At 52.5% G+C, this 12,289-nt stretch overlaps 2 protein-coding genes across 2 annotated transcripts in view; one reads left to right on the top strand and one right to left on the bottom strand.

The window, feature by feature from the left end:
• PDCD5 (programmed cell death 5) overlaps positions 1–12,289 on the top strand; it is a 279,491-nt gene that overhangs the window by 207,677 nt on the left and 59,525 nt on the right. The gene's annotated exons all lie outside the window — the stretch shown is intronic.
• The window catches only part of LOC137481157 (hydrocephalus-inducing protein homolog), a 67,652-nt gene that overhangs the window by 21,982 nt on the left and 33,381 nt on the right, over positions 1–12,289 (bottom strand). Inside the window, exons 20-34 of the mRNA XM_068202676.1 lie at positions 11,911–12,227; positions 10,220–10,382; positions 9,629–9,727; positions 8,719–8,928; positions 7,741–7,869; positions 6,694–6,871; positions 5,955–6,220; positions 5,093–5,226; positions 3,995–4,131; positions 3,248–3,369; positions 2,978–3,160; positions 2,460–2,612; positions 1,137–1,376; positions 601–879; positions 24–222 (exon numbers count right to left, since the gene is read on the bottom strand). Coding sequence (XP_068058777.1) covers positions 24–222; positions 601–879; positions 1,137–1,376; positions 2,460–2,612; positions 2,978–3,160; positions 3,248–3,369; positions 3,995–4,131; positions 5,093–5,226; positions 5,955–6,220; positions 6,694–6,871; positions 7,741–7,869; positions 8,719–8,928; positions 9,629–9,727; positions 10,220–10,382; positions 11,911–12,227 — 2,809 coding nt within the window. The remainder of the gene's footprint in view (positions 1–23; positions 223–600; positions 880–1,136; positions 1,377–2,459; positions 2,613–2,977; positions 3,161–3,247; positions 3,370–3,994; positions 4,132–5,092; positions 5,227–5,954; positions 6,221–6,693; positions 6,872–7,740; positions 7,870–8,718; positions 8,929–9,628; positions 9,728–10,219; positions 10,383–11,910; positions 12,228–12,289) is intronic.

Below are 12,289 nucleotides of genomic sequence, written 5' to 3'. Positions count from 1 at the left end.
GCCCTGGGCTGCAGCTGACGTACCTGCCCGGGGTGGCCCATGGACGATGACAACAATCCCTCTGTGCTGCTGCGCTTCACGCCTCTCTGAAGATGGGTCAGTGCCCAGGTGGCGCATGACAGCCCGAGAGACAGGACTGCCAGTCACGTTCACCATGGACTCAGGACAGAATGTGACAGTCCTGTGATATGCTGCAGTGCAAAACCAGGGGGAAAAGTCAGCCTACTGCCTACATTTGATCCTCACCATCCTCCCCATCCCATCAGATCCCAGGAAAGGAGACTTGGTGAAAGCAAGATGAGCTCGTTCTTTTGTTGCTAGGAAGGTGCAAATATCAAAGAGCCAGTAATATTAGACCTGGTCCTGCTGGCTGAGGATCTGATCCAGTCCTAGTCTTTGTGGCTAAGGGACACAAGGGAATATCCTGATTATTTCCCCAGTCTATAGCAGGCAAATAGGAGCTTGCTTTGGCTACACTCAGGGTTGGTAGAGAATGCCACAGCCCTTCAGCCCAGAGCTCCTCCACCAAGGTGGGGAACAGGCAGCTGCTAAAAGCATGGGCTTGCCCTGGAGAGCAAGGTGACAGAGAGTTCAGGGTGTATGGGCTGGAGTCCCAGCTGTGACCACAGTCAAAACAGACACCATCAAACCCTCATTGTTTTTCTGACCTGGTGCTGCCTTGCCCATGGCCTTGGCCTCAGTCTCAGCCTCAGCCCTGGCCTTGGCCTCTGCCATGGCCTTGAGCTCTGCCTGTTGAGCCTTCAGCCTCCTCTGTGCTTCATAGTCCTCCAGCACCTCTGGGGGCAGCGTCTCACCCACGGCACGTGGAGGCATAAAAAAAATCTTTTGGTGCTCAGACCCCAGTGCCATCCGCAGGATCTGTGTGTGTAGGGAAGAGAAACCATATGCAAGATTCCTTTTCTTGCCTTTCATCACACAGACTCAACAAACCCATTTTCTGTCTCCTCCCTTCCTCCCAACAACATGAACTATTTAGTTTAGGTCCTCCCACAGCATGTCAGCAGAGTTGGCTTTGCCCTGGGGATTGCCTCCATCTCCCTGGCACAAGCCTGGGAACGCTGGAGTGCTGTGAAGCTTGGGCAGCATGCACGTGGGGACCAGACCTGCCTTCTCACCTTCTCCTCCTCAAGGTACTGCTCATCAAAATCCAGTGAGTAAAACTCAATGGGGAAGTTGCATGGGTTCTTCACCACCACTGTGGCCTCCAGCCCATCACTGTCCACCAGCATTGATCCCATCTTTAGTGCTGGGGGGCTGAACTCCAGACGTGGCTCCAGACCTTGTCCTGAGAGGTGCAGCTTTAAGTGATTGCTGCTCCCACAAATGTTAAGCTTCAGCTCATTCTTGTAAGACCTCTGAAAAGAGGAAAGTGCAGAAAACTCATCCATGAAGTCCCAGGTGACAGGACCCCAAATACAACAATGCTTGCCCCAAGGTCAGGGTGTTATCAGTCCCTCCAAGGTGAATGGAAACCAGATATTTACTTCTGCTAGGGACTACAGCATCTCTAGTAGTCTGGGTCTGAGTAACTGGGATGAATCCTGGTGTGCACTGTAACTGGGTATTTGGTAGTAGATGGATGTACAATGGACTGTCAGGCGTTTTCACCTGGTCATGCAGGAGTGCAATGCTCATGGGAAGGGCCCTTGGGGTTACAGTGTCCAGACACTGTCCTGGCACTGCTGCATCAGGCAAACACCAGCTCCAGGAGAGAGGCAAACGAGCTCTCGCTGGCCAGAAATAAGGGTCATCTCCTCTGCTTAGTGTTTGGCTCTGGTCCAAGCCAGACACAAGATGGTTACATCTCTTGAGCAATTAAAAGATCCCTGGGACTGTTTGTGGGCACAGAAGCACTTGTGTCCATGCTGGTACACACTGCCAATTTCTGAGACCCAGCGGCCACAGGCAAACTACTTTTGGGAATGCTCCATCCTTTAAGTTGAATCTCCAGCTGCATGGCAATGTGCAGGCAGGGCAGAGCCCCAGGGACTGCTGGCAGCACACCACTACAGGAGACTGTCCTGCCATGCCCAGGAAGGTGTGTGGTGGCTGTTTTGTCTGTCAGTCCTGCAGCAGGATGAGCCATTCCAGACTGGCCATTCCAGGATTATCCTCTGCGAGTGGGCAGCTGCTCTGCACTGAATGTCGCAGCTGCAAATACAGCCAGGCAGGGGGGAGGCTGAGAGGAGTTGGGCACATCCCCCCCATGTGCTGAGAGGCAGCCTCAGAGCCCTGGTGCCCTCTGTGCAAGCTCCCTGTGGGCATTTCAAGCACATCTCACAGGAGTGCTCTGTGGGGTGAACTGAGCCACGCAGAGTATGGGGCTTGCAGAAAGCTCCCTGTGAAGGCAGAGCTCATACCACCTCTGCACCACACTCTCAGTCCCTCATTTCCAGATAGCCAGACAGGCTTCCTGGGCTGACACCTGCCAATCTCACCTCCTCCTTGGGTGTAAACTGGATTTGCAAGTTCTGCCACTTTCCTGGATCAAGGGTTCCTTGGGAGGGCGTCACTTCAAAGGTACAGGGTTCATCCTCCAGCGCCTGCTGCTTCTGCTGTACGGCTGATGTCATGTATTTGAGGTGATTGTTCTGGGCACAGAAACCAATCGTGTGAGGTCTCCTCGTGCTCTGAGACACTGATATGGTGCTGAGAGCACCCACAGCCAAACCAAGTGTGGCCCCAAAGCCCAGAGCTGGAAGGAAGCCCTGTAGAAAGGGCAGCCAGACAGGGAACTACTGTCCTCAGAGGAGGAGGAATGGGTGAAGATGGCAGAAAAGCAAAGCATCAGCTAATGGAACAGGCCCAGGCAAACCAGCCTTGATCCAGACCCTCAGAAGCTTCCTCAAACACGCTGTAGACCCAAGTGCTCAGGCAGCCACAGAAGCAGAACGGGCAAGAGTCACAAAGAAAACCCAACCAAGAAGTTACATGCTCAATGTTGCCTGTGCTTTACCTTCAGAACAGGCTTGATGGACCATTTGCAGGGTACTCGGAACCAGTTGTAGAGTCGGATGGTCTCAATCTGGCACTGCCCAACGAGGATGTCAGAGAAGTGCAGTCTGTTCTTGGAGAGGTCGAGCGACAGTGCCAACACAGAGGCACGGAGGCGGATGTAGTACGTAGGGCCTTTTGTCACCTGGAGAAGGACAGAGAATTCAGTGGAGGGTGCAGGTGACATCTGCTGCTGTGCCCAGCCTGCTGCCTGTCCCAAGAGCTGTGGTACCTCTATGGGCAGCAGCACATCCACGTCACCCTGTGGCTGGTGGGCACTTTCAAAGCGCACTTCAAACGCCACGGTGTGGCTGGGGGGCAGGCCCTCCATCTGGTCCAGGTCCACACTGAAACCTTGAACAGACGAACACAAAGCAGCTGAGATACACACGAAACACAAAATGTGTATAAGCATGTGAAGGCCTTACAGGTGTCCTGGCTGAGAGGTCTGGGGAAAGCCCCATACCGTGCTGTGACCTGGACAAAAACTTAAGAGTGCACCTGAACACCCCTCAGACACAGTGAGCCACTGTGTGATGGAAGCACAGCCTTTCCTCAAGGCCTCTTTTGATCCACCTGAGGATCTCACAGGCTGCTTCCTCAATAAAGGCTGAATACAAGTGCTGTGACAGTGTGAACTCCAAACAAAGCACTTCCAAAACACAGCAGACCCCACTGGTTGGCAAAACAAACCCTCAGAGTGCCCAAAGAAACTTGCTGCTCGTGGGAGCCAAGGGCAGAAGATGCTGAGAGGTGACCAGGGTGATGAGCCCATCTGGCCTCTGCACAGGAGCATTAGGGCAGCCACAGGCAGACCAGGTCCCTGGGCACGGCTGGCCAGGAGAGTTCTGCCTCTAAAGCTCCCAGCAGGGGCAGTGAGAAGAAAAAGCTCAGAAACCTCCCCAGGTTCAGTGGCTTAAGCTAATCTGTCTGAGACACCTCCTTCAAGGCCACAGGAAGTGTCTCCAGCGCTGCTTACCTGTGTCCTGCAGGACAGATACATCGACCTGGAAGGACACATAGATCTGCCCAGGGTTGGTGATCTCCAGAGTGCGTGTCTCAGTGTAACCCTTAAGGACAGGGCCCATGTCCAGGACATACTCGAGCAGCTCAACTCTGCAAGGAGGAGTAAGGACAGTCCTTAAACCACAGTCCTTAAGCATGGCTACATGTCCAAGTGGACAGAGGATACAAATGCAGTGGCTATTTCTTTATTCACTGCTGTAAAAACTCAGCTCAAGCCCATGAAACCCATGGCCTGACCACCTGGCAATGACTTTGGGAAGTCTGGAGGAGTGCAGGTCCTAGGTTTTATCAGCTACTAATGGTGCCTGAAAATAAAACTAGTTAAAAATGGACACTGGCCACAGCTGCTCTGCCATGAAAAGCCAGTATAGGCGAGTCCACTGGGCCTCCACTGGTCTCAGTGGAACTGCCTAGCTTGGTGTACAGCCTGAGCCTGAAATTGCTTTGGGGTCTAGGAATAAAGTTTGCCTGCACAGGAAATCTACATTGCTCTGCAACCAAATCACATGATCTGTTCTGCAGAGCATCTTCTTCCTGAATTGAAGCCTCCTGTGCTTGTGCTGCATCATGATGGTGCAAAGGGATGGACCAAGTCACCTAGATAAGCCCTGCCACGCCACCAGGATTCAAACCATCTGATTTGGGGTTTTAAAGGGTTTTCTGACATGTGCAGTTCCCTTCTCCTTTTGTTTAGTGTGTTCTGTTACTTGGAACCAAGACATCAGCAGGGAGCTGTCTCTTTCAGAGCTAGTCAGCAGGGACAGAATTTATGCTGTTTGGAAGGGCTTGAAGGTCTGCACTGGGTCCTCCAGCTCCAGGGACAGAACCCCACACCTGTGGGGAGCTGAGCAATCCAAAGCTCAGCGTGGTGCTGGGGAAGGGAGGACACTCTGCTGCTCCCATGTAGCGTGTCACAGCCACCAGGACCAGACCCTTTCTTGAGTCCAGGCTATTCCCAGCTCTGCAGACACAAGGAGCTCTCAGGAGAAGGGGACATGGCTGGGTGTTCCCCACGGGGCACCTGGAGATGGGGCTGGAAGGCCCTACTCACTTGACAAGACTCTGGCACAGCTCCTTATCAGGGAACCTGCTCTTCAGGGGATGGGATGGGAGCTTTTTCTGCAGCTCCAGAGAAGGCTTCTCTATCAGCATCCTCATCATCTTTATCTGCAGCTGAGTGTTTGACTGAGGAAAGGGAAGACAGTGGCTGCTTAGCAAAGGTCCTTCCTAAGGCCCAGCTTGCACCTGAGAAAGGATCCCACCCTGCTCTCGTTGAGAGGGGGTGTGGGGTCCTCCTGTCTGGCTGCTCAGTGTTTGTGACACCTCCTGCTCTCTTAGGCAGGACCTCATCTCCAGGGAAGTAACTCCAGCATCTTTGCCTGCCCAGACACTGTTAGCAAAGCTGCTCTGGCCAGGCAGACAGACCAGCCAGGAACCTTCCAGAGCTCCAGACACTGGCCTGCCCCCAGCCAGTACCAAGGCAGCTTGGACAAAAACTGTCTTGAAAGGGAACCAGAACGAAGCTGGTGCCTCTTGGAGATGAGCACAGCCAGCACAGCCCCAGGGCACAATCAGGCAGCTGCTGTTAAGGTCTGTAACTCTGGCAGGGCTTGGGTTGGGACCAACAAACTCCCCAGCAATGACCTGCATCTCCTTGAAAGCACCATCAACTCCATCCCTGGAGCACGGCCTTCAGGATCTCTCCCTAGGGTAGCCAGGAAGCTGGTGCAGCCCCAGAAGAGACCATGACCAGAGTGGCAGCCCTAGGGGCAAGGCTGAGGTGACACAAGGTTGTAGTTGGGCAGGGAGGTCCCAAATGTCATCAGGGCTCTGGGAAGCTGCTGTGGGCTGCAAGGGGCTCAGGTGACATGGGGAGGGTGGCATGTGCCAAACGGGGCTGCAGCTGTTCTTACTACAATGCCAGAGTGAGGGGTGTGGGGCTTCGTGTTCTGAGTCTTCGGATTCCGAGTCTTCAAGGTCTGAGTTGCTGGGGTCTGAATTTTCACAGTCTGAGTCTTTGTGGTCTGAGTTTTCAGGGTCTGAGTCATCAAGATCTGAGACTTCAAGGTCTTGGTCTTTGGGCTCTGAGTCGTCTTCTGAACAATTGATTTATTCCTCTCATTGTATAGTTGCTGGGGATTTATGAGCTGTTTCAGTGGCTTCTCATCTTTTTCATTTCCTGAAGGAAGAAAACATCCACAAAGAGAAGTGTGAGCAAAGTGCCAGTCCCATTTCAGCTGGGAAGTCCCCGCCTCCCAACACTGGTTTCTTCCAGAAAGAAATCCCTCAAGCCCCCTCTGGAAAGTGGATGCTGCTGTTCCTCTCTGAATCTCATCCCCTGCAATGTCACACAAATCCAACCCTGCCAGAAGCCCTGCCAGCCTCTCTTACAGCTTTCCCAAGCTTTCAGTCTAGCCATCATCCTTCAGGACCCTGCCAGATGTGCTGGCAAGCTCTGCAGGACGGTTCCTGGGACAAGGCCCACATGGGATCCTCTGCTCAAGACTCATGAAGCAACCAGAGGGCTTGACTTGGTCTGGGAGTCCTGCAACCCTCCAGGCTCGGTGGAGGTTGGCATGAGCTGCCCTATGGGCATATGGTAGGGAACAAAACCAGAGGGGCCCTTTCTGGGGGCAGACAGGCTGTGCTCACCTTTGATGTTCCAGGGCAGGTTCACACTGATCATGGGAAAGGACGCTTCTCCTTTCAGGCAGATATTTTCTGGGTCCAGGTCACCCACTTTAAGCTGGCAAGTCCTGCTGAAGGCTCCTGGTAATCCTGGCATGTAAGAGAATTTCAGCACTTGCTTCTCGCCAGGTGCAATGGAGCCCTGCAGGGACAGGAGAAGAGGGAGGGAATGCATCAGTGTTTGATGGGGGATGGCTCAGGGGACAGACAGGCTGAGGAGACAAGTTCTCATCTAGAAGAAACCATCAGACCACATCACCTTTGTGATAAACATATTACAGTGTTGGCTTTCACAATTGTTAAATACTATGTGTTCTATAATGTTGACTTCTGTAAAAGAAGTTTTGCTAAAGTCTAGAGTTCTTTTAATCAGAATGTTGTGTTGTGATACCAATGTTGGTGAAGAGTTGATGCAGTATTAACATTTAACCAATGAAGGAATGGAACCTGTTGAATGTGTTGAAAAGTTACAAATGACCATCACTAGGACAACTGCACATGCTCCACCTGCCGAGCAGGACCCGACAGAGAGGCCCAGCGTTCCAGCAGTAACGCTCTATCCCTGTCCTCTGTTTATTCTCTCAGGTTCTCATTTTCTCTCTCTGCTCTCTTTTCTATCCCACTCTGGTCGGGACCATGCCCTTTCTTTATCAATGAACAGTTTTCAGATACAATACTTGCTGCGTTTGTGCCTTATTTTCGTCCGAGAAATCTATCAAAAAGAATTCTCTCTCCCCTTACAGCAGGACAGGACAGCGACCAACACACTTGTGCCTCCTGCCGGTGTCTGCCTCTGACAGCAGAGCCACCCACCAGCCAAGGCCATGGGGGAGTCAATCAGGAGAGCCCTTGTCTGACCTGCTCTGGCCCCAGCAGAAATTGCTTACAGCCCTGTCTCTGTCATAGCTGGGTTGGGGTTTTCCCCCTTCCACCCCCCCTTTTTTTTTTTCCCTTTAACACTCTCCTGGGCCACCTGGCACAGGGCTGGGGTCAGTCACTTGTGCTACTTACAGTGGTGGGCTTGACCAGAAACACACCAGGCAGATGCTGCTCTGCAGTGCTAGGGTTTAGCACCCAGTTGAATTTAATCCTGCCAGTGTTCTCCAGGGTGACTGTGCTGTGACCAATTTCATTAAACATCTGGAGAGAAGGCACAGGAGCAGGAAGTTACAGACCCAGGCCTGCTGCTGGGAATCTCCTTCCTCTCTCCTGGGGTTGGAAGCAGACACATCATGGGAGCAGGGACAGAGAAGAGATATGAGCACTTGGGAACCTGGGGAACCCCCAGGCACAGGGCACCTGCACAGGGAGCTCTGGGAGCACACAGCGGTGTGGTAACAACCATGTGAGGGCCAGCAATAAATGAACCAGGGGACACAGGCCCTCTGCACTCTGAGGGGTCACCAACAGCCAGGAGAAACAGAGACAGCACTGAGGCATTCCAGAAGAAAAGGCATGCAAGTATTGGCAAGCAACATACACAAAACAAGGGAGTTACACAGGGCAACACACACAGGGCCAGCAGCTGGAAATATCTGTGGGCTTTCAGCTGGAAAAGAGTGAAGTGGGGATTATTCTGGGACAGTCTCTCCAACTATAGTGACTGGAAGCCCAACTTCTTCCCTTGATTGTTGTGTGGATTAAGCAAGACTTTTGACAAGAGCATCTCCTTGGAGGTCAGGCTTTAGGCGTGGATCAGCAGAGGGATGTCTCAGGGACACACCCCCCAGAGCACCCCCACTGGGACCCTGCCTGCCCCAGGAGGCAGTGTTAGGTACCCTGAAAAAGAGGCACTCCCAGCATTTTGGAGAGGATTGGAGATGGCCATTTTAAACCAGCTTGGATGCCAGATGTGTCTTTCAAAGGTTGTACATCCAAGCCCCAGAGCCAACAAAGGGGCTGGGAAGGGAAGGGAGCCCTGGACTGAGGTGGGCAGGAACCTGCTGGCCGTGATCCTAAGGCAAGGAGCCGTGCCAGGGTGTGTGGTACCTGAGAGCCACAGTTGATCTCCCGGGAGCTCAGGCAGTAGCTGACATGTGAGGCCTCCCCGGTCACCACCACCTCGTAGGTGGGGCCTCCCTCCACGTGGCACAGCGCCGTGACATTGGAGATGGTGTTGAGGTGGCCAAAGAAGGTGAAGGAGACCTGCTGGCTCTCTCCTGGCTGCAGCACACCTGACACTGGCAGGATACTGAAAGTCTGGATGGAAGACAGGAGAGATTGAGGTGTTGAGCATGGAAATGGATGCAGAAGAGCATCTTGGAGCAAAGTGCAGCTGTACCTGGAGGGGCCTGTTCCCAAAACACAGCCAGAATCACCCTGATCTCATCTTGCATCCATGCCACTGACCAGTGGAGGGACCATGGGGAAAATCTTCTCCCATACTCACAGACCAATGCATTAATTAATACATTACATTACAGTGAACTGGGATGTCTCCTGGCAGTAGAAATTCTCTCTGATGCACAACTTGCCTTTAAAAAGCATTTCTTAGCTGCTTTTAGAAAAGGAAGAGACTCAGAATGAGAGCACTTGGAGCTGAGCGAAGGACTCCAGCTGAGCTCATCTGACTCCTGAGGCTCTTCCCCTCTCTCTCTGATTTAAATGCTGCTTTCTCAAGGTGCTACAGCAAAAGCTCCTGCAAAAATTTCCTATGGACCACCTGATGAGTTCCAGGGGGAGCAATGCCCTCCACAGGCGCTGCACAGTGTCCTTGGACAGCCCTACAACATGTCCTGCACGGCCCTTCCAACAACCAGTTGCTTCAGCAGCACTTGGTGATGGGCCTGGAGGGACGTGAGGCCCCTCTGTGGGCAATGCTGAGGCCACCAGTGGGACTGGGAGCTACAGCCCTGCTTGCCACACTGACAATGGGCAAGTGAGACAGATTCCCTCTTACCTTCTCCACTTCGAGGGGAGTGTGTGGGAAGTTCATGGAGCACCCGAATCTCTCCAACTCTAGTGGGCGGTGAGGGGGTTCAGGCATTTGTAGTGGCACCTGAAAAACAAGCCATTTACTATGCCAGGAGGAAGAGACAGCCACTTTGCAAAGTCTCAGTTTGTAAGACAGCTTCAGGGCCACCAGTGCAATACCAGCTCTTGGGTGAAAGCAGAGACTTGGAAACAGGTAGTCTGGCTGGGCTAGGAAGAGGGTACATGGAGATCAGGACTCATCACAGCTTGCTCTGGGAAGGAAGCCGGAGGTCTTACCATGATGATGCAGATAAAAGCCTCATCTTACATTGTGAATGAAACAAGGCAAAAAATCCCACACTCGACACAGGCCTGCAGGATCTGAGCGAGCTTCTCCAAGGAAAACTCTCCTATTTCTCCCTCCCACTCACCCCATGCCCAGCCACTGGCCCTGCTGCCCAGCCCACTGTGAGGGCACAGAACAGCAGGGCAGCAAAAAGGGAGGTCAGCACGAGCATGACTTGTTGGTGGCAGGCTGGGTAGGCAACACAAACAGTAGGTGTACAAGAAAATCTACCTCTGCTCCTATAGATTGGTTAAAATCCTGAAGTTCTTTCAGGGCTCTGGCTGCCTCCTCCTTTCTAATTTTGAAGTGTCTCCATCGAGATGCTGGGCAATCCAAATAGGTTCTCTTCCCCTTTGGTGGTTGGGGTTTGAATTTAGGTGGGTAAGGCTCATATCTGGAAAACAACATAACTATGAACAGAGACCTGCAGAGGGAACAAGGGAGGGACACCTGCACGAGCAGCTCCTGGTCAGGATGCAGCCCCTGGATGGGTGCTGACACGTGGAACTGAGAAATGGTTTGATCCATTGGACCCTTCCCAATCCAGGCTGGAGCAAGTCCATTCTAAAGGCAGCCCAGGGATGACACTGAGGTAGCAGTGGTGCAGCAGCTGCAACTGCTTGCATTGAGGAACTATAGAGGACAGGGATTAACACCTTGTGGGAGAGGAAAAGACAGAGAAGGAAAGCAAAAAGGTGAGATTTGAGGCACCAAGGGGCAGACCCAGCCAGTGATGAGCCAGCACAACCCCCCCAGTGCCCAATGCCAGAAACTCTGCAGCTCCACCAGGTATTTATCAGGAATGTTTCCCTGACACCGCTGGGGGGTTGGTTGACATTTTCCAACACTCCCAGGTGACTCAGGTCACATTCCCCATTTTAAATTGAAGCAGGTGCTCAGGGTAACTCTGCTTGTGTTTCTAATGCCACGTGAGGGACACAGTCGAGCCGTGCCTGCCTGTCACCCTGCTGAGCTGCAAGTGCTCCCCACACAGTCAAACATGACCTGGGTGTTCCATTCCCAGACAGGCATTCAGAGCCTGTAATGACCTGCTCCCCAGAGAATCACTGTCTTTTGCTATATAGCCTGTTATCTAAAGCTGGGTTTAATTTCTGGATGAGGGGCTCTCTCATCATAGCCCCCAAGAGATCCCTAATCATCTAGTCCACTGTCTTTAGTTGATGAATGGTTTGAGGCAACTGCCCAGGACCATGGTGACCAGACAATGACATTTTTCACTCTAAAGTAGAAACTCACTGGGAGGCAGGGATAGGAGATGATGTGATGAGAAAGTCCTGCTGTCAAGCAGTTCAGAACCCATAAGGGACATGTTGCAGTGGGGAAAAGTCAAAATGAGTAACAAGTGTCACAAAAAAAGGGAGTGAAGAATCCAAGGTGTCCACTGAAAGCTGACCCCTGGGAATGAAATTGTCCTGGCACTAAAGGAGTTGTCTTAGCAAAGAAGGAAAGGGAAGGTAACAAGATGTTCAGCATCAGCCCAGGCACTAAGTAGCTCTTTTCTGGTCTTGGGACTTTCTGGGCATCCTGCAGCACAAAGCAAGGGAGGAAGGCAAGGAGCAGAGAGCAGCTCCTGCAGAGAGGACCCATCCCAAAGCAGAGGGGCCAGAAGGACCTCCAGCAGCACTGTGGGAGCTGGGACTAGGAGCCCTTCAAGGTGGACATTGCCTCAGGCCACAGAGGTCTGAGAAAGCAGTTTTCACTCCAGCTTTCCTTCCCAGGGGAAACCATTGTGGGGGCTATGCAGCACCAAACTCCTGGAAAACCTATTCCCTGAGCATCCAGCCTGACCATGGCTGGTCAGTGTTATTTGTCAGATCCTAGGCCAACAGCTTTGTTCTTTGCCAAGTACAAACACGACACCAGCAAGAAGAGCTTCAGGGAGAGGACAAAGGTGCACATACCTCAACTTGTTCACCTGGCTGCCCGAATGGAATGACCAGCGGTACTCGACGGGAAGTGGGCTGCAGTTGGTGATCTCCAGAGAACGCACTTCTTCAGTGCCAGCCACGATGCAGCCAAAGTCCAGGGTGCTGGGCTGGATTTGGAGATTTGGGAAGGGGACTTCTCCCCGAAGGGTGATATGCTCCACAAAAGGATGGTCCCTGACCAAGCCTATCTTCAGAACCTTCTCTGTTTTCCAGCTCTTAAAATCCAGTTCATAAGCTGGGTCAAATGCGATGTAGAGATGACGGGTCTCCCCTACATCCACTGTCACAGGCTGCAAGGACACAAACAGTAATTATTCACCTGTGGGATGATGTCCCAAGGTCTTGACAGCAT

This window comes from Anomalospiza imberbis, chromosome 12 (assembly GCF_031753505.1).
Source record: "Anomalospiza imberbis isolate Cuckoo-Finch-1a 21T00152 chromosome 12, ASM3175350v1, whole genome shotgun sequence".
Classification (NCBI taxonomy): Eukaryota; Metazoa; Chordata; class Aves; order Passeriformes; family Viduidae; genus Anomalospiza; species Anomalospiza imberbis.
The sequence above is the reverse complement of the archived record's forward strand: the minus strand, read 5'-3'. Positions and strand labels throughout refer to the sequence as shown.